This window comes from Neovison vison, chromosome 1 (genome assembly GCF_020171115.1).
Source record: "Neovison vison isolate M4711 chromosome 1, ASM_NN_V1, whole genome shotgun sequence".
NCBI classification, from domain to species: domain Eukaryota; kingdom Metazoa; phylum Chordata; class Mammalia; order Carnivora; family Mustelidae; genus Neogale; species Neogale vison.
The window spans coordinates 2,330,611-2,352,562 of record NC_058091.1 but is presented as its reverse complement, the minus strand read 5'-3'; the positions used below and the strand labels follow the sequence as shown (position 1 = coordinate 2,352,562).

Here is a 21,952-nt window from a genome sequence, read left to right as displayed (position 1 = left end):
CCCTCTGCCTCCCTCGGCTCCCGCCGTCTCCCCACGGGCCCACACACCTCTCCTCCTCTTCCTCTCCTAGGGCTGTCGTAGTTGACGAAGTCCTACCCAAGGGACCTCATCTCCACTTGTTTCTCTCTGTGAAGTGCCTACATCCAAACGGGGTCACACTCAGAGGACAGTGCCACACCCAGTGGGGGACACAAGTCAACCTGTGCAGGCGGCACTAGTGGCATTTACCTTCCCTGTGAAGAAAACTCCGGTCATTGCTGGTTATTTCCTAAAGGAAGGGTATCAACATTATAATGTAATTTAGAATACATTATGGAGTGACACCATTGGAGAGGGACTGGACTGTCCCCTCAACTTCCTCCAGCATATTTACGTCAGACATCGAGGTCAGACTGTCCTTAGCGATGCCTGGTCCCTCCTCTTCGCTCTGGCACGAGGCAGGCACTAACTAAGTATTTTTTGATTGGTTCATTGTTACTGAGCAACTCCGTGTTACTGATGTATGTGAGTCTTGCAACAAACAACATAAGATAGAGTTAATGGTTTTCAAAGATGCATACGGTTTTATGCCTAAATTTTTTGTACCAGTCATCTGAGACACCCCATGGAAGACATTATGCTTTTTGAAAAGACTGTCTATAATGCCAATTATAATCAAGAATCCTTTTTAAGTGCTGGCTCTATTAATCAGGAAAGAACAAAGAGATGATATTTTTACAATGTAATCTAGAACCCATACGAGCCCTTTTGTGCTAAGGCGCAGTAGAGCAGAGATAAATATCTTTCTTTTAAATGCTCAGTATTATTCCCCGAAGCTACAGGAGACTATCTCGGCCATATGCACTAGTGTTTTCTCCTGAATCCCCCAAAGCTAGAAATATCTTACCCCAGCATCTATGACATGCTACTCTGTGGTACGACAAAGCAGAGAAGAAAAACCCCAAGGAAAACAGTGTTTCATGTTCATGATTAAAGAAACAGACCAAAAATCACATGAAACACGGGGCGCCTGGGTGGCTCAGTTGCTTAAGCCTTGGCTCAGGTCATGATCCCTGGGTCCTGGGATCGGGCCCTGCATCGGGCTCTCTGCTCAGTGGGGAGCCTCCTTCTCCCTCTCCCTCTGCTACCCCCAACTCTTGCTTGTTCTCTCTTTTTCTCTCAAATAAATGAAATCTTTAAAAAGAAATCACATGACTTATTTCACTCAGCATAATCTCTTCCAGTCCCGTCCATGTTGCTACAAAAGTTGGGTATCCATCCTTTCTGATGGAGGCATCATACTCCATAGTGTATGCTGAGTGAAATCAGTCAAGCAGAGAGAGTCAGTTATCATATGGTTTCACTTATTTGTGGAGCATAACAAATAGCATGGAGGACAAGGGGAGATGGAGAGGAGAAGGGAATTTGGGTAAATTGGAAGGGGAGGTGAACCATGAGAGACTATGGACTCTGAAAAACAATCTGAGGGGTTTGAAGTGGCGGTGGGGGGTGGGAGGTTGGGGTACCAGGTGGTGGGTATTATAGAGGACACGGCTTGCATGGAGCACTGGGTGTGGTGAAAAAATAATGAATAATGTTTTTCTGAAAATAAATAAATTGGAAGGAAAAAAAAAAGAAATCACATGAAACAGGAGTTTAAAGATGATTCTACAGTCACCACTCCACACATCCAAAAAACTGATCACCTCCATCATTTCCCGTCGGACTGATACGGGGGCCCCAAGGGGGGCCCGTGGGCCGCACCAGGGCAGGGCAGGGCAGCCCCCGGGGCGCCGGGCCACAGCTCACTGTGTGCGAAGTCTGCTACAAATGCCTCCTTGGGGGGGACGCAGGAGTGAGTGAGTGAGCGTTGACTCCTCCAAACTGCTGAGCTAGCGGGAGAGCGGGTTTCAGCGTCGGCCTATTCGGACTTACAGCTACGAGCTCACAGAACACCCGTGCGATTCAAACCCCACCGCAACCAAGCCCAAACCAGCCCCTCCGCCAGACCTGCGCCACCCGCCTGCGACTGCAGACCTACGGATGCCCAGCGGTTGGGGAAACAGTTCAGGGCACAGAAGGAGAAATTCTCGCGGAGCGGCCGTGGGCTCGGTCCCGCTCCCCGCCCCTGCTCCCTCACTGCACAGGGCGCTCGGCCAAGGGGTCGGCATTTCAGGAAGGCCCTGGCGGCCTGGGACAGATCCATGACACAGAACTGGAGAGGAATAGACAATGAAAAGAAGTCAAGAGAGCTGCTGGCTGACCAGGGAGGGGATGAGCACAGACCTTCGCGCCCGCGAGAGGAGGCGGGTTGTAGCACTGCGGAGAGAGCGCTCGGATTTCTCCGCTTTCCCCCAGGCTTGCATCCGACCTGCCGCCCTCCACAAACGTGCGGAGACGCTTTGCACGGAAGCACGGCGCTTGACCCATTTCCACCCAGCACCAAGCCAAGAAGAGCACTTCCAGGACCTTTTAAAAATACCGCTGTGGGTGCGTCTTCCGAATACGAACACGGATGGCAGGTGACTGAAAGGCTTTCGCTGAGATTTTGAAACAAGGTAAGAATCCTCCCGTAACGGCAGAACGCCGCCTTGTCTTCCACAGCTCTCTCCCCACAAGCGCACACCCCCCCACAAGGTTCCCGAGGGGCCCGGGTCTTCGTAGCAAGCACATGGGGTTGACCCTAGAAGAGGATGGAACCGAGCGGAATGGGAAGGTGATGGTCACGCCTTCAAGGGGACATGAGCGGACTCCGTCTCGTTATGAAATCTGCAGCAGAACGTCTCGGGTTCCTCCAAGGGAAGTTCTCGAAACCAAAGTCAAACTACGTCTCAGGAGACTATCAAACGGTCAGTTGGGGAAGACGTAAATGCTTAAATGTCGCGATGCCCGTATGTTGTGCCCCACGGACACGACCTGCTCACGGAGGAGCCCGCCACGTCCCCGTCCTGCAGAGCGGCACCTGCTGACAGGCTGGGTTGAACGTGGAGTCCCAGACGGGGCGGTCGTGACCCCAAACCACCGTTCCAGCGGGGAAGGCAGAGTCTCACCTTCTACAAAAGCTCACTTAGAAAACAGCATGGACTCTCCCCTGAAGCTGAACACACACAGTCTGCGGCCTCCTGCCAACACCTCCGTCTCGCCGTGTGTGCGCGCATACGTACACGTACCCCTTATTCCGTGTGCGTGCGTAGGCCCGTGTCTGTCTGTGTGTATAAACCTACACACGCCGCACTTGCAGGAGAAACTCCGGCACACGGGCTCCGTGTGTTGTGGTAAGAACGTCTCTAGAAAGCCAGTAAACGAACGCTAAGTCGGTGCGGGCGGTGCGCGGACCCAGGACGAGCCGCTGCGGATCCGAGTCAGACGCGACCCGCGAACAGTGAGGTCCGGCCCCTCGGCCGCTCAGTACAAAACAGCCCACGTAGCCGAGTGACTCGTGCCGCCCGGGTCTGTCCAGCCGGGAAGCCCTGCTCGAGGTCAGCGGCTAGAACTTGGCATTTCCACTTTATATGATGCTCCAAGGACACATTTCCTAGTGACCCTTGAAGTGAAACGGAATGTTTAATCCGGCTCCAAGTTGACTCTTTGTGTGTGTGCACGTGTGTGCTCAGACCTGTGCCATTAAGACCGCTAAAAGCCAGGGTGTCACGCATTAGAGTCCCCCGCTGCCTGGCCCCTGCAAGTTTGCTGAGCGCAACTTCGTACCTCGGTGGGCCAGAGAGCTTGTCGGGCTGCGAGCTGCCCTCCCTGCGTGGCCTCTAACGGGAGCCGAGTGTGCTCCAGGTCCCACCCACACGCCGCATTTCAGGGTGTGTTTCCCCACAGATGAAGAAAAAGAGCCTTGAAAATCCTTTTAAGAGCCCAGCTGACCTTGTGGTCAGGAATCCACTTCAAAGCGAGAAGAGCGGCAGGTTCTCCAAATGAATGCAGAGGTCGGGCTGGGGGTTCCCTGTGCGACCGCAGAAGGGAGGGTGTGACCTGCTGGCAGGGAAGCAGAGAGAAGGGACTGGACGGACTGGGGCGGCTGTGTCCAGGGAGCTGGGTCTGCCAGCAGCCGCCACTTTAACAGGCGGTGGCTCTAACCCTCGGTTTCAGACAAGGCCGTGAACAAAGCGACCCCGGGCCTGGGCTCAGCTGGGCTTCACCCTGAGGTGGGGGTCGCCTGGAGGAGACGTGGGGCCTGGTAACGAGATCCCCCAGCAGCAATGACCAGGGCTCTGGCGTGTCACCCCACTGTCCTGCCTTTTTTGTCAATAATCTTGGGTAGAAACAAAAGAAAAATGGGATTAACCTAAAAGAATGAATCAAGACAAATATAACAATGAGTCATTAAACAACACTTAGGACATAAATAAATGTTCTTTTTTGGCAAATCTTCTAGGTTGGTGGGTATTTTAAGTTTTACTGAGGAAAACAGATGTAAATTTTACGAAGGGGCTAGAGTCACTGGAGCAGAGAAAACGTTTTTCTCCTCCTCTTCCTCTTCCTCCTCCAAATCAACTCCGAGTCCATGTGCAGTTCATATGTGTGACCTAAACACTGATGTGAAGTCCTCTGTGTGTTCTGAGAAAAGTCTTAGGGCATGAGGACTACAACTATTATCTACGTCTTCATCATGTTTGAAATGTTACATCCTGTGGCGTACATGGAGCCCGGAGAGCAGGGGTCCAGACCCCACTGCGTCCCCAGCTCTGGGCTGCACCGCAGGGACCCTGAGCCCTTGTCCTCGAAATCAAGGGCTGAAGGCACACACAGAAAAGGAAGGAGCTGGAGCCTCATTTTATACCATATACAAACACTGGCTTAAATCAAAGACCTAACCCTAAAACCTAGAAGTATAAAACCCTTAGAAGAAAACAGGGCGACCTCTCTACCATTACATTTGGCCACGATGTTTTGGACAGGACACCAAAAGAACAGCAACAAAGGAAAAATACATATATTGCACTACATCGAAATGGAAAAGTTCTGAGGACCAAAGGCCACAATCAACAGAGTGAAAAGGCGACCCACTGCATGGGAGAACATATCTGCAAATCCTACATAGACAAGAGGTTAATATCCAGAATGTTGAAGAACTCCCACCCCTCAACAATAGCAAAAGTAATCATCTCAAACACAGGAAAAGGACTTGCATAGACGTTTCTCCAAAAAAGATATCCAAATGGTCCATAAGCATCAGGCCGTCCAAATATGAAATCATTGCTAAATGCACAGGGAACTGGGGACAGAGTAGGGAATAGGGCCCAGACACCTGATCCTGGTTCCTTCTCTGCCCCGGCAAGTCACCCACGTCCCAAAGTACCCTCCACTCTCAGAGAAGCAGGCTTCATGGGGAGGCCACTCACTAAAAGGCCGTTTGCCTATTTTGTGCCCCTGGACAGACACAGGGGCACACCAGTCACCAGGGAAACACAGACCAAGTCCACGAGATGCCACTTCACACCCATTAGGAAAGCTACTGTCAAAAGGAAACAAAGACAAAGAAAAAAACTAAAACAAAAACAAAACAAAAACCCAGAATACAACAGATGTCAGCAATGATGTGGAGACACTAGAACCGTTGTTGGGAATATAAGACAGGGCAGCTGCTGTGGAGTTTCCTCAAAAAGTGAAACACAGAAATACCATGTAGCCCAACAATTCTACTTCTGGACACACACACACACACACACACACACACCCCAAACAAATGAAAGCAGCAATTTGAACAAATATTTGTATGCTCGTGTTCAAAGACACATTATTCACAACAGCCCAAAGACACGAGCAACAAGAGTGTCCATCAGCAGGTGAACAGATAAAAAGTGGTTTACACATACCATGGAATCTTACTTAGCCTAGAAAGGAAGGTCGTTCTGACCATTGCTACATACAACACAGATGGACCTTGAGGACATCACGTTCAGTGAAATAAGCCAGTCACAAAAGTCAAATCCTAGATCATCCCATTTACATGAGGCCTCTAGAGTAGTCAAAATCATGGAGACGGAAAGTAGAAGGGTGTCTATTCCTGTGGGGGGAGGGGAGGGACTGAAGGAAGGGGACAAGGAGAGTTATTGCTTATGGGTACAGAGCTTACGTTTTGCAAAATAAAAAATGTTTTCTGGAGGGTCAGTTGTGATGGTTGACAAAAGTGTGGATGTTAAAGCCATTGAATTGTACAGTTAAACATGGTTCAGATGACAAAGTTTGTGTGTGTTTTGCCATAATTTTTGAAGTATCTTCCCCAAAGAATGACATCACTGGTCCCGAGTATAAAACACCTGTCAATCCGTGTGCAAGAAAGAAGCTACACCGAGCTCATAGACTTCTTTCTCCAAGGTAATGAAACAAGGACGGCTGTCTTAGAGGCACAGCGGGGTGAATTCACACCAGTGCGCTTTCTCACAGGCCTGCTTCTGTCGTGGGGTCTGACATGTTCCCTCTACCTGGTATTAGCTCCCTCCCGCCTCAATCGTGAAAGCAGGTCTGGTATCTGTGCTGCTGCCTTAACTCCCTTCTCCAGGCCAGGGATGAGATCCCACACCCATGACTGTCCATCCTGACTCCCATGTTGATTTTCATGACCTTTTCTTTGAAATTTGGGACATTCTTTCTTCTTTCCCCTTCCCTGCTAGACTAGACTAAGTTTTTTCCTTGCTCTTCCCATCACACTAGAGCCCTGACCATGGAAATCCTCTGGCCAGAAGTTCTCTCTTCCTTGGAGCTGGACCATGCCATGCAGTTGGGAGTGTTACTTCTATGATGAAAGGCCTCCTTGGAACCAGAACCCACCAAGAGTCTGACTGCAGACACTGGAGTGTGACTCCCAGCTCTTCAGCCCTACTCCTCCAAGACGGGAAGGGAGATCCTTCCAGTGGCTGTGGAATCAAATCCCTGCAAGACACTGCCCTCAGCTAGGAGATACCCTTCCCCCAAGAGCTCCTCCTCTTCTGGGTGATGCCAGCGGTGGGGTAGAAGGACCTGGTCCCTGAATTGGTGAGGCCTTTGCTGTAGATACATATGTGCACAATGCTCCTTCTGCGCAATCTTGCCCCTCACTCCCCGCGAGGGTGGACCCCGAGCACTCCTATGAAACTCCCTCAAAAGTGGCTCTTCCCTTGAGAATCCCAATTCCAAGCAGCCAAACCCAGAAGTCCCACCGCATAGCTAAGCCCCAGCACCCTCAGCTGTGTTGGACCCATGGAGGTCACGACCTCTGTGTATCTCTAAAGAAGCAAGTGCACTTTCTAGACCTGGCTGGGGAGAAGTGAGGATCACACCTCCCACTCAAATTGACCTTTCAACCCCTTTCGTATTTCTAATAACCATCACTCCTCCCCACCCCCCCGCCAAAAAAAAAGATCAACTCTGAGGACAGTGAGGACATAGAACCTGGAGTTCACACTCTTGCACTTCTCTGGACCTCCTTACAGGAGCAACTTCCTACAGAAGAAGGGCTTTGCACTTCCTGGTAGGAGTTCTTTTAGGGCATAAAACTTCTTTCCTCTTTCTCTGGCTGTATTCCTCCTCACCTTCCCCATGACTGGTCATACCAGCAAAAGATGATAGAGAGACATTTCAAAACTGAGAAGGGAAATTACGACAGGAAGCATTTCAAACAAACTATATTCTACCACATTCACATACATATATATGCACGATCTCATAATTACACACTGCTGACAGGTAGATAAAAGATAGACTGATTGACAAATAAATAATAGAACAAATAGATGATGTCAATGACTGGTAGCTGATAAATAGACACTCAAATTACAGACAGGGATGCCTGGGGGGCTCCATCGGTTAAGTGTCTGCCTTCGGCTCAGCTCATGATCTCAGGGTCCTGGCATTGAGCCCTGTGTCCAGCTCCCTGCTCAGCGGGAAGTCTGCTTCTCCCTCTCTCTGCCCCTCCCCCGTGCTCTCTCTCTCTCAAATAAATAAAATCTTTAAATAAATAAATAAAGGATAGTCTAAATTAATGAAAACCATGAGTCATATACCATGTGTTCTAAATATACAGTTATGACTTTCAAGCACACAAAATCAAAGGAACTAGAAGCTGGAAAAGCACTATGGAGCCAGAGCGTTTCCATGATGCCTCACAGAGCAGAATCTATTTATAATGTCCCCATTAAAATGCTTCAATGTAAATAGCTATTGCCGATGCATTTGAAAACACCTTGCTCTTTCATGTAAGAAGACTTAATTAGCCTATTTAAGATGCTTCCTAAGGTGTTTCTTCCATGGCAATGCAGACCATCCTCATAGCAAGCATTTACAGCGGTGCTCACTGTGGGCAGGCAGTGAGCCAAACTGTCACACAGTATTTCCTCATTTAATTTCATAGCTACGAGGCAGACAAAATCTTATCTGCACTAACAGATGAGGACCCTGAAGCAGAGGTCACCGAGTGAAGGTGAAATAGATTCAGAGGAGCACAGATGGTCTTCAGGGCAGTGAAATGATTTTGTAAAATGTTGTAGCGATGGGGAAACATCATCACACACCATCCAGACAGCCCTGCACTCGAACCTTCATGCAAACCTCGGCCTTTGGGGACTGTGACATGTCGATGTCTGTTCACCGACTGTAACAAGTGTCCCACTCTGGAGGGAGACAGTGACAGTCGGGGAGGAGGAGCATGTGGGCGGCCAGGGACTATCTGGGAAATCTTGGTGCTTTCTGCTCAATTTTCTGTGATCCTAAAACTGCTCTAAAAATAAAAGGGAAAAAAATCTGCTGAGACTTCAGTTGGCATTGCACTGACTAGCAAAACGAGTTTGAAAAATGAACACCATAATAGTATTGAGTCTTCTTGTCCATGAATATAGTACGTCTCTTTATTAATGTAAGTCTTCTTTAATCTTTCAGCAGTGTTTTTTTCCCCAGCAGTGGTTTATAGTTTTCAGCATACAAACCTTGCACACGTTTTGCTAGATTTATCCCCATGTGTTACCGTCTTTGCATGTTGTTGCATATAACTTTAATTTCAATTTCCAATTCTTATTGGTAATACCTAGAAGTACAGGGAGCAGTGAGGGGATCCTGACCCCTCTCGCAGCACCTAGCCTTTAGCTGCCCGACAGACAGGGTCCCTCCGGGGTCCCGAGGGTTGGAAGGAGCATGGGGCTCCTCCCCGTGGCTTAGGTCTTTGCATCCTGTGAGAGAAGTGTCAGGAGCTGAGTTCAGTCTCCCACAAGTCATGCCCTGGCCTGGATCTTTCTCACATGCCTCCAAGGAAGACCCATGGAGAGGACATGCAAGAGAGTGTGGGCTCGCATATGCCTGGGCCCCCCAGATTCTCAACTGTACAGAAGCCCCCACTCAGCTGTTTGCTTTTACCCACTCCCACGGCCCTATTTTCCACCTGTTCTCAGCCGCAGGTGAAAGAGATCATGTCCCAGCCCTCCCAAGGGGCTTGTCATACTTCAGGATAAACATCCCTGGTTGCCTTGCTCTCTGATGGGTTCAAAGAAAGTTACAACTCTTAGCTCAGCTGAATTTTCTCACTCCCAAGAACATTCTGTTCGTGATTTTCTGCATCGTAAGCAGAACCAGAGCCCCAAAGCCTTCTGTTGATGCTGTCTCTTTGCTTGCTTGCTTTGAACTACTAACTTACCCGAGATTTTTCTCCCTTCAGAAGCGAGTAAAGTTTTCACGTGAGAAAAAACAACCAGGAAGCAGAATTTGCCCTAATTCGCAATAAACTTAAGACCTCTTTTTAACTCCTTTCAAGGCACACAGAAATTACGTTGACTCTGTTCATGATCATGTACTCATTGGCCAAGGCCCTAGGCCGCAAGCCCCAAATCCCCGTGCGGTAAAGAAGGCGTGTCTGAGTCGGGAACCGAGCTCTCCGGGGTTTAAAAGCTTCATAGCAAAAGCTCAGCAGCTAGTGCTCTTTGTTTAAATTAATAGCTAGACCAATGCCCTGTCCAACAGGGTAAGATTCAGCTGTAATTGTTTTTTTTTTTTTTTTCCCATGGAAGTAAAATAACGTGCACAGAAGGGTAGGTAGCCCTTATAAGCTGAGATGCTTTTGACCTTCCTGATCTAATGGCTTGGGGGAAGGCAGAATGGGCATTCTGCTTATGCAGGAAAATGTTAAGTTCAAGAAAAAAAATATTTAACAATGAAATGTATGATTCCTATACTTTACCTAAAAATACATAAGCAAAAAATAGTAATAAAAAGTAATCTACAAAAACATGACCTATTCCACCTGCCACAACCTCCAATTGCCCCGAGAAGCGTGTTTTACGGTTGGTTTCTTCAGATCAGGACCCAGTCTGGACGTATACATTATGTTTTACTCTGTCTCTTTCATCCCTGTGATATGCAGCGGTCCTTCCCCTTCAGACTCGTGCAGAGACCAGACCAGCTGTCCTACCGACACCCACACTGGGAATAACGGCCCCCAGGGAGCTCCACATAGGGAGCTCTGGACCCTGTGACGGGGTTACGCTCCATGCTGAAGTTAAGGATCTTGAGATGGGGAGACTATCCTGAATTATACAGATGGGTTTGATGTCATCAAAGGGTCCTTCTGGGGGGAGGCAGGAGGGTCAGAGTCCGCACATGGGAAGGCAGAAGTGGAGGGCGGGGTGAGCTGAGGCACTCAGGCCCCCCTGGAGGCTGGAAAAAGCAAGGAAACGGATTCTGGAATGGAGCGCAGCCCTGCCAGCACCTAGAAGAGCACTTCCGGCCTCTGGAACTCTAGGTCTGTGATGCTTCAAACACAGTATTTGTTATAGGTTGTACGCTGCCCTCAGAAGTCCTAAACCCCAGGACCTCAGAACATGACCTGATTTGAAGAGGGTCACTGTAGACATGACTCGTTAAGAGTAAGTCATCAGGCTGGGTGGGCTCCAATGCAGTGTGACAGTCCGTGTATGAAGACATGGGGAGAAGTTCCCTCGAGGACGGAACAGGGACCGGCCACACGGGCACAACGTGGGGACACGGAGGTGGCCGGCCACACCAGGCTCGGGCGGCTCCTGGAGTGGTTCTCCCTCTCCGCCCAGAAGGAAGCGGCAGCTGGCACCTCTGGTCAGGCGTCCAGCCTCCAGGACTTTGGGCATCCACGTCTGCTGCCCAAGCCCCATCCGTGGGCCTGGAAAGGGGCCCCGGAGGCCATTCCCGGAGAGCCGACACGGCCAGCCGCACGTGCACGCACCGCTCACCTGGGCTGGCCTCCAGGAGCCCACTTGGCCCGAGCGAGCTCCAAGGGAGGCTCCTGCTTGGAGGTCCCCGCAGCTTCCCAGAAAACCCAGAGTGACCCCAGAGACCTGAGCCCGGTCCCCCTGGCCCTGAACCCTGTCTTCTCCACCCCGGGCTCCCACGCTCACACCCACCCGTGGCCGGACGGTCTTTCCCAGGTTCCGTGGCTGGTCTGTCCCTGCATTCGGGTCCCAACCCAAGCGCTGCCCACCGAGAGCGGACGTCTCTACCCAGCGCTCTGCTGACACGGCCCCTCGCCCTGCAGCCCCGCCGCTCTCCCCACACCACTGGCCGCCGCGTGGAATGGCATCATTTGGTTGCTTATTTGCAGGATTGCTAAGACGAAAGGTCCCACGCACGGAGACTTTTGTCTCTTATCTGAGTCACTGCGTCCCCGGAGCCTGGCACAGCGCCAGGCACACGGCGCTCACTCCGCATTTGCTGGAAGAATTGAGGAGCCGGGGGAGGGGAGGGCTGGTTCCACAAGGCGTGTGCCGGGGCCTCTGATCTCCACGGCCCCGGAGATCCTCGTCATTTTGAGAAGAAGCTAGAAATCGCGCTCTGGTATTTATCCTGTTACTCTAGAAACAGGCGTTTATGTGTCTGGATGCTCAAAGATTATGATTTCCTGAAGAACGGGAGGTCATGCTCATGTTTCTGCCTAAAACAGGAGATGCTGCCCCAACCACGTCTTCACGGAGACTTCGAGTTCTTTGCCTATAAGTTGCGCCCACTGTTTGGGTTTGCTCCCGTCGTTTTGGGGCAGGTGGGAATCGGGGTCGGGCCAGGAGAACCGAGCACCCCCCCGCCATGGGAAGCCGGGCCGAGGCAGAGACGGACGGCAGAGATGCTGCCGACACCGGCCGGCGGCTGACTCAACATGCATTTGGCACTGAGGGGTGTTTTCGTACTACATCTTGGAGAAAAATATGTCTTAATGATTCCCTAGAGAGGTTTATGACTCACCGAAACTGCAAAGTCTATGTCTCCACACCCAGCTCCCAGCTGCCTCTATGCTACAAGAGGATGGTTCTGTTATTCTACTCCTCATTACATCAAAATATCTGCACGGTCATATACTACCCGATTTTCTACCCGACACTCTGACCTTTACCCGCACACAGGGCGTGACTGTGCAGGACACAGGTGTCCCGTCTCACCACAATGACTCAAATTATCCACTTGAGATTAACAGACTATAAGGAACTTCTGCATTTCTTGGATTTTCTGGTACCCATAGAAACCGAGTCTGTATATTCTGACTTTGAACGAGCGGGAGAGAATTTTGAAAAGAGGAAAGGAGAGAGAGTCCCTGTGGGACAGTGTAGAGCCCGTGAGTTCCCGCGAGATCCTGACAGCCCTGAGAGGAGCCGATGTGGCCGCAGGGACGCTGCCCGAGGCCGCCTGTTGCGCAGGGAGGCCCCCGTCACCTCGCTTTAATCCCCGCAGAGAACAGACCACTGCGTCTGACCCAGGCCCTGATAAAGCCACCAGCCCCCGTCGGCGACGCCGGGGTCAGTGATTCCAGGAGGAGCACGTACAGCAGCGTGAATCGCTTCGGTCTGAAAGGCCCTTCTCTGCTGGTTCCGCATTACACGGAGCAAATCGCAGCATTTTGGATGCGTCGTGGGTTTCACCACCTGAAACACCGAGGGCGGGTCACGGACCGCGCTCCCCCGCGCCCCCCCATGCCCCCCACCCTCCCCCACACTCCCTCTCGTCTGTGGCTTCACAAGGACGGAAGGGGACAGAGATCAGATTCGTGTTCAAGGGCAGTGTCCTTACTCTGTCGGGACTGGAGCACCGTCCTTCCCCGGGGGCTCAAACACAGGAGGCCCGAGAAGACACCCCAGACTTGACCTTAGGGCTTTTCCCGCCCCAGTGTTCTGGGTGGACGTGCCGCGGTACGAGGTGCTCGCCTCCCGGCTCAGCAGCCGCCGGGACACGGGTTGTGGCCGGCTGTGATGGGACGCGGCCGCCCCCCGGTCTGGGAGGAGCAGCACCGCAGTCACTGCCCTAGTGGCCAGCCCGGGCCACCTCCACGGCCCTCCCTTCCCCAGCAGCTGCCACGAGGCCCGCACGGGCCGCTCGCGGGTTCACACGGGCCGCAGCCCAGACACAGAGCCACGCAGGTAATGTCCTCCGCTTGCCCAAACGTGGCACCGCGCTGCCCCGGATGCGGACCGCGAGACAGCAGGGTGGGTCCCCGGTGGGCACCCAGGGCTCCGAGAACGTTCCCGTCAGCGCCGACCGAGCCGTCCTGCTGTCGTCGCAGAGACAAACCCGCAGAATCGTGCTTGCGGCCGGCTTGGTCCCAGAAGCAGAAAGAGGAGGCCACGTCCTCCCACAACCCCTCCTGCCGACCCCACGGTGGGTCCAAACACGATAAGGTTTTTGCCGGCTCCGCCGCACGACCCTCTCCTCCACATACGTTCCGGTCCCGGCACCTTGGGCCAGAGCCTCTGAAGGGCTGAAAGCCCGGCTTCTGCTGGACAGAAGAACAGGAATGCGCGTGGGCCGGCAGGGAAGAGGGGACGTGGGTGACCCCAGCTTCGGGAGATGTGACGAGTGCCTGACAGGCAGGAGGAGAAGACGCGGGGACAGAAGCCCGTCCCTCTGTTCCTGCGAACAGAACTGCGAACCGTCGCTGGAAACCTAATTACTTCGCTCTTAATGGCTTCGTGAGTCCTGAGGCTTCATTATTCCTCTTGTCTCATTTCTATGCAGCCGGTTTGGATCGCTGCTTCTGTCTCTTTTTAAAGGAACAACGAACTGTGTCTGGAGCCCCGTGCGAGACGGGGCAGAGAGGTTATGCTGGGAAGCGCCGGTGGTGGGTGAGGGCGACCCAGGCGACGACCTGGGACCCGACTCTAGCCCAGAGGGTTCTGACAACACCTGGGAAGTGCCGCGCCCTCCTTCACGCGGGTCTCCAGGTTGCCCGAGGCTCTTCCCCGGTCTTGCTCCAGCCTGCGTCCCCCGAGCAGACAAATCAAGGGGTCCAAGACACAGCTGCTCAGAAGTCGGGCTGCTGGTCACTGAGGAGGCCATGCTGACGGGTGCTCTGAAGTCACAGGTCACCGTGCCAGCAGCTGCCCACCTGAGCCCTGAGAAGGAGCCAGGGGCCCTGCAGCAGGAAGGACATCCTCAAGCATCCTCAGACGGGCAGGAGCTGTCTTCCCTGCGCGGTACCTGCTCCCCCGCCCCGCCCCGGCTCTTGGCCTGCGTAGCTGACCTCTGACCTCAGCAAGTGTGGCCCCACACTCTGTCCTGCCATACAGATGTCAGGATCGCCACTGTCAAAACCCGGAGTAGAAGCTCAGGGGGGACAGGGAGACACCCCAGCCGTCTTGAGGAAATAAGAGTGAAACCGTGCAGATGTGGGACGAAGCATCGGGACCTGGTTTCCAGAGTCGACCAGAAAGTGGGGCTTGTTAATAAACAGTCCTGACGTCGCAGCACTTTAGAGATGCAAACACCGAACGCCAGGACTCTCCGCGGTCATTCTGTGAAATCGCGAACTTGTCTGAAACACCCGTGTCTACGACACAGAGGCAGGGACACGGTGTCGGGGGCTGAGCGGCCTCATCGGGGAGGTCCCCTCCTGCTGCCGTCCCACTCCACACCACGGCCCCCAGAGAGCAGGGACAGGCTCCTGGCCGGTGCAGAGCCTCCCACACACCCAGGAGTCACCTCTCCGCTCTCGGATCTCCCTTCCACGACTGGGAGTCCCTTCCCCTAACCCCGAGGGACGCGGCTGAAGAAACGCTTCCTGGCGCCTTCTGCTGAAGGTGTTTTTTGTTTGGAGTTTGTGGTTTTTTCCAGACTCTCTGGGGGTCTCATCTGCTGTGTGTCAAGTGAAATTTGACCAAAGAGTCACCCTTCTGGACTCGGGACACAAACACTCCACCCCAATCCCGACACCCCAGGGCGGGGGGGCTTTCTCTCCGTGGCCGTGGGGAAGACGCACGTGGCGCCAACTTCCTGTCTCACTCGCCATCTTTTGTTCCTCCACAGACAGAGCTGTGATGTGAAATACAACCCATGAGAACCACACATTGAGATATTTGTACAGAAGATGTCCCAGATGTGTCCTCTGCTTCAATACACATCCCTGTGGGGTGCCTGGGGGGCTCAGTGCGTTAAAGTCTCTGCTTTCAGCTCAGGTCATGATCTCAGGGTCCTGGGATCGAGCCCCACATCGGGCTCTCTGCTCAGCGGGGAGCCTGCTTCCCCCTCTCTCTCTGCCTGCCTCTCTGCCTGCTTGTGGTCTCTGTCTGTCAAATAAATAAATAAACAAATAAAAAAAAAATACATCCCTGTGAAGAAGGAGCCCCACAAAGTAGCCTCAGCAGAGCAACAAGGCTGCAGTGGCTCCCGCGCCCTCTCCCGCATCCTCTCTCACGTGCCTCTGGGACACACCCACTTTCCTCATCACCCTTCCATGCGGGGCACCATGTTCTGCCCACAGGGCGCCAATGAATATGCTTGATCCAGTGAATGAATGAACTGTGTTGATTTAAATGATTTTTCCCAAATAGGATTTTTCATCATCACTCAGGTCAGATTGGCCAAACGTGAAACTTCTCTGCTCTTGCTTCCCTCCCATGTCGGAGCCACAATCCTTCAGGAGGGCCCGCGGCTCCACTCTGAAGGCCAACAGGAGGTGCGCGCTGCCCCCTGACCTGCAGGTGGTCGTGTAAACACGGGGCTGCCGGGGCTGCACCTGTAGGCGGCCTCCAGCATCGTCTATCACAGGAGCGGCCTGTGGCCTGTCATTTCTCAGGAAGCCCCCAACACCACAAACCTGTCACGTATCCCCAGTACGTCCTGCAAAAGTACTCCTAAAATTTGCTGGAACTTTCTTCCTTTATTTATTAAAAGTCAAAGTTAAGTTGATTTTCTACCATCAGGAAATAGTAATAATTCACTGTGTCTCACCTCCTGTTATCAAAAATAATTTTAAAGACGTCTAGTTATTTTACTGTGACAAACCAGCAGCTGCATTTCCATCCGAGAAGACACCTTGAGACTAGGAGATTTCTGGAAATAAATACTGTTAACGAATTAAAAGATTCTCTGTGAGGGGCGCCTAGGTGCCTAGTCTGTTTAGTCTGCCTTCAGCTCAGGTCATGATCCCAGGGTCCTGGGATCGAGCCCCGCATCGAGCTCCCTGCTCAGCGGCGAGTCGGCTTCTCCCTCTGCCCCTTCCCCTGTCTGTGCTCACGGACCTCTCTCTCTCAGATAAATAAACAACCTTTTTAAAAAAGAGATTCCCTGTAATTGCACAAGCACTTCTGTGCATGTCCCGGTGCGGTCTCGGCGCTCAGGCTGGCCTTCCCGCAGGCGGGGTCGGCACGGCTACCGAGCCCGGCGCCGAGAGCCGGCCTCCTGAGCCGGGCTGCTCACCACCCGTGTTAACCTGCCTGCAAGAAGCACACGGGAGGTTTCTGGCCGTCAGAATTCCCACGAGGGCCTGGCGGAGCGTAAGTACACGTGGCAGGTCGGGCGTGGCTTGGTTCTCTGAGACCTTGGGCGTGTGGACCTCGACCGTTTGCAGGAAGGCGCTCCTCCCTTAGCCACTCCCGCTCCTGGGAGGCCGAGCGTCTGTCAGTCTGTCCGCTCAGGGAAGTCAGTCTCAGGCTCCTACGTTCATTTGCCCTTTGACCTCTGGAATTGGCACCAACAGGGCCACACCTACTCTCCCAGGGAATACACAGTGGACACGAGGCCAAACATCCTGTCCACGATGCTGGGAGCTCCTGCAGAGCCTGGAGCAGAGCGGGGCTGCCCCTGGCAGAGCAGTGACAACCGCATGGACTGAAAAGGCCCAGCAAAGACTAGGCAGCTCGGTGCCCTTTCCCTGCATTTCACCAACATGTCATCCTGGGACCGATCGATCGTTAGCCAGAGGCACCGGCTGAAACTGCAGATCGGCCGGCATGGAAGACCGTTTCGAGCCCCCCAGGCCGTCTGTAAAGCCAGCCGTGTGCACCGACCCACCCCCCAGCTGTTCTGAGCATCAACAGACACGTACATCTTACAACTTTTATGCTTCGACGGCTGCATCGCTGAGCACCTCGGGAAATGAAAGCCTCTTAATTGTGCTGTCAACCTTCCCCAGCGACAGGCCCCTCTTCACAAGCGGCCGGAATGCGGCAGCTCCAACAGAAGCCCTTGTCTTTGGCTGTGGTTCAGCTTTGGAAGGAAGCACTTTCCTATCCCAGGCCCCGTGCAGACCAGGCTGACACCGGCAGCGGCAGCGGATGCCCTGGGCCCTTTCCCACTCCATGCCCTGCGGGGCGTCCTCCGCACAGTCCGGTCTCTCCCCCGAGTCTACACGCCCGACTGCTCCCGCAGAGGGGCCGCTCCCCCACTCTGCTGGCGGCGCCCCGAGAGCACAGCCCCGCCCGCGTTCAGAGGCCGCGGCGCCGACCTTCCAGCAGGTGAAACCGTGAATCCCTTCCCTCCCGCTGCTTACTCCACACGCCTGTGTTTACTGGTGATGACACGTCCTCTCCCTCCGGAAAGCCCAAGCCCAGAGACTACGCCTTCGACCTCGGGGCGTGATTCTGCTTCCTGTGTTTCGTGTACCCCTCTGGGGGGAAACATTCTGGCCAGCATATAACCCCAGCGTACACTGTGTGTGTGTGTGTGTGTAGGCGTGTGTTTGCACACATACATTTCACTAAAACAACCGCTCGCGAGCTATTTATCTCAAAGTTCTGGTCCTCCCGCGCCCGCCTTCCTCCCCAAAGAACCAGGCCCCCATAAAACGTGTATAATTACTTCTTGCGTGGTCTCTTCGACGGTGGGCTCCGGGTCCGGGTGCGGGTCCTCCTCGGCGGTCTGACAACAAAGACACACGGAGCAGCGTTAGTGCGGAACAGTCATGTAAAGACCGGCACACAGGTAGTCGGCACGGAGGACGGACAGCCTAGTCCCTGTCACAGAGCAGGGGTCCGCGCCAAGACCCCACCTGCGGCTGCTTGAAACCGTGTGAAGCTTCGCGCAGGAAATGGATCTTTCTGTAACAGTCGGGGAATGAAGCCCGGAGTGTTTGCCTCCACAGCTGGGAATTGCTCCATCAGCCGAGCGTGGAGAACTCAGGCCACCAGCGAAAGGAGAGGCCCGTGCTCACGTAACTCCCTACCCGCCAGGTGGGGGCTGTGCATTTGCGTGGGGCTCAAAGACGGACAGACAGGTACGGAGAAGTGACAGAGGGAAGGTGTTTGTAACCATTCTTGTTTGAATGGAATAAAATCAGAGTCTCCGCTGACGCTCAAAGAATGACTTAACTCAGACTGAGTCAAGTTCCTGGCCCAAAAACACGTAAAGGAGAGGGTTTCCGGAGGACAAGTTTTCACCAGGAGGGTCTGGGTCCGAGTCTCGTTCACTGAATCGTGGCTCAAAACTGACTGTTTAACCCGGGCCTCAGAGTCCCTGTACACGTCCAGACAGAACGGCATCGACCATCGAGGGATGCAGAGCGTTCTGGGGAGGAGAGCCAGCCGGGGACAGCCCGGGCACCACGGCTGCCACATGCCCCAAGCCCCTCGCTTCCAGGCAGTCTGCTCATCTAGAGGCCGTAAGACAACCAGCAGCGGACAAGCCAGACCGTAGATGTCGGGGAGTCCTATCTGATCCGCAATATTGAAAAAAGGGGCTTTTCCCTTCTTTAATGCATGATGACACCCCAGAAAGAAGGTCATGCTTATTCTTTTCAAAGAACACAAAAAGGACATAAACAGGTCAGCTAGCTCCCGTGGGCGGGTTTCCGCTCTCACCTTACTCGTCCTGTCTTCCGTTTTCTCACCTCCCTGCCCACCCCCCACCAACGTGTGCCCTTGGCCGCAGTAAGTCTGCTGCAAGCGGTGACTGACAGCCCCGCTAAAACACCATGAGTGGCTTCTTCCTTAGCCCAGATTCCTCAGGAATTTTATGGAGGGCCCGGTTTTTGATTAGCATACGTCTCCCTGCAATACACCTCATTTACTGGTCAAATACACCGAAATACTTCAAAACAGTTCGTAAAACCGCAAATACTCTCTCTCGACAGTCAAATGAGTCTCCCCCATGTACGTGTGAATGCAAAGCTGGTTTGTGTGAAGAGAGCCGCGTCTCCGGCCCATGAGCCTCCAACCCAACCCGGCCGGTCTGAGAAAACAAGGCAAGGGGAGAGCGGCCTGAGTTAGAACAAATGCAGACCCCCGGAGTACTGGTCGCTAAGACAGTCATCGGTCCTGTTATATTTGTGCAAACGCGAGTCACAGAATCCCCAGCCTGCAGCATCGCAGCTTCTCTCGTAGGAAGGGCCTGGGAAGCTTCTCACGCAAGGGTTTATGCTATTTAACTCGGAGTTCAGGGGCCAAATGTCTTCCATGTATTTTGCCCAATGTCTGGATAGGAGAGACATTTTAGTATCATACAATCTAAAACATGCACAAAACCCGAAAGCGAAATGAGCCTCGGAGTCATGAAGCAGACAGATCTCCCCTCTGTGTGGGTTCAGAGGACCCCCGGGACCCGGAGGACCTCAGGACCAACGCTTCACATTTAATTTTTCCAGAAAAAGCTCTGGTTTTCTGGGTTCCAAAGCAATAGGACTGGGTGCTCTGTCTCCGGAAAGCATACTGCAGACGGCGTACAGCGCTCAAATGTCCACCCAGGAAGTCCGAGGATAATTTCTTTTGCTTCGGGACCATCTACTTTATCCAATTTTCATGATTTGTTGTGACATACACATCAGCCTCAAAAACTTCAAAAAATTTGCCCTCTAAACGGGGTGGCAAGGCAGTGCTGTCCATGACATGTTTTTTAAGTAACATGAATACATACGTTGTTGCTCCATTTTCAGCCCATCTCTGAAATACTCACGACACAGCTGCTCCTTAGAGCTCTGGTCAGTGGCTGTGGAGTTGGAAGCCCTACGAGAAATTCTGCAAAGCCCCTTGGCTTCCTCACTGCGGTCCTCCTTTCTGGACCTGCAGCCAAATCCTTCCCCACCTCATGGGGCCCAGATTTGGGGGGGGGTCGTTGGCAGCTAGGTCCCCCCCGCCCAAACATAGTTCAGATTGCTAAGAGGGCTTCAGAAATCTCCAGGAAGTAAGAAAAGAACTTCTGGCTGATCGTTATCAATTCAATTCATTCATTCAGTTTTTTAAAAAACTCATATCTCTCCAAAAGAAAAAAAAAAAAAAATGAACCCTGAACTAGCAACCCTTGTGAAAGGCTCTTTTGAAGGCACAGTCTTGGACACCAGGAACGCCATCCTGGGCGAACAGCATAGTCGATGACCGTCAGGAGCCGAGGTGGCACCTCCCTAGGCTCGGGGCTGGTCAGAGCAGCAAAGACAAGCTGTTCTGTCAAAAAACAGGCTGCGTATAAACATAAGTCACATTTACGTGAAGAACTGAATTCACAGACAGGACGCTGGGATAGGAAATAAGACAAAAATTGAAGCTTGGATTTTGTCAACATTTAGCAAGTTGTTGGAATGTGCCATGTGGGAAAGCTGAGTCGCTAGAGACGCGTCGGACATACGTCTAGTGATTCCGCAGGTAGTCTGGTAACGGACGGGGTGCTCTCTGAACGCATCATTGCATAACGCGTAAGTTTGAGGAACTTCTTCATGGGAAAATGTATGTTGACCATCTATAATTCAAATTAAGCAAATCAAATCCCATGGATCAGGCTTCCAGAGAGTTCCAGGTCCCTGGAGAAGCATGGAGTTAAACAGTATCACAGGTGACTCCCACCAGCCAGCCCATGGGAGGGGCCGCCTCAGCGACACCTTCATCTCATTATGTTTTCTCTTTATTTGTAACAGCCCCTCTCTACCGGAGCACACACGATTAAGACTGCATTATCCTCGTGCCTCCTGTTTCTTAAGAGGTCGGCCTGGTTTGCCCTGCTTCCACCCTCAGCTGGAGCCAGCGGAGTTCCTACCATGTAAGGCCACTTGTTGAAGGAAGATCAAACAGACGCAGGTTAGCTGGAGCCCGGGGAGGACCCCCAGATACACACAGAGCTCAGGAAGCCCGAAGTTTGGTTGAAGAGCAACAATTTCTTTCTTCCCGGTGTTGATTTTCATTCATTTAATTGACCCCACACACCGCTGTGCGCGCGCGCACGGGCACCTACATGCCCCAGGCTTGTGTGTACGCGCACACGGGTGCACCCACACGCGCGCCACACCAGCTCTGCCCACATTACATATTCCAGGGTCCGTCACATGCAAGTCCCCGGGCGATAGGAGCCCCTTCTGCTGCCCGCGCCGCGCCGCCGCCGGGCTCCCGCAGAATGCGGTCTCCCCGGGTACTCACCTCTATGTCCATGGGCTCCACCTCGATCTTCTTCCATAGCTCCAGCAACTGGGCAATCGGCATTTTTTAAAACTTCGCTCTCCGTCTGCTCAAGTACTGCGGGCGATGGCGAGAAGCAGCAGAGGCCGGACAGTGCAGAGAGGCGGTCGGGTCCGCGCCCGGAGCGGGAGCGTCCCGGGGCGGGCGGGGGCCAGGGGGTCTGCGGTGTGGCCGCGGGGCGAGTGGGCTGCGGCCCGGGGGCTGCTGCGGCGCGCGAGCTGCTGCTCCCGCCGCTCCCGCCGCTCCCGCCGCTGCGCTGGGCCGAAGAGCGGGCGGAGATCCGGCTGCGAACCTGTCCTCGAAGCCTCCCCGCGGCTTCCCGGCGTCGCCCCGCCCCCTGCCATTGCCACTCCCTCCTTCCCTGCCCCCACTATTTTACCTTAATTGGCTCTAAATGATGG

At 53.3% G+C, this 21,952-nt stretch overlaps 1 protein-coding gene across 1 annotated transcript in view; it reads right to left on the bottom strand.

Annotated features, from left to right (window-relative positions):
* Positions 1–21,592, bottom strand: part of RPS6KA2 (ribosomal protein S6 kinase A2) — a 300,515-nt gene extending 278,923 nt beyond the window's left edge. Inside the window, exons 1-2 of the mRNA XM_044242450.1 lie at positions 21,513–21,592; positions 17,977–18,036 (exon numbers count right to left, since the gene is read on the bottom strand). Of these exons, the coding sequence (XP_044098385.1) occupies positions 17,977–18,036; positions 21,513–21,575 (123 nt within the window). The 5' untranslated portion in view covers positions 21,576–21,592. The remainder of the gene's footprint in view (positions 1–17,976; positions 18,037–21,512) is intronic.
* Between the last annotated feature and the right edge of the window lie 360 nt (positions 21,593–21,952).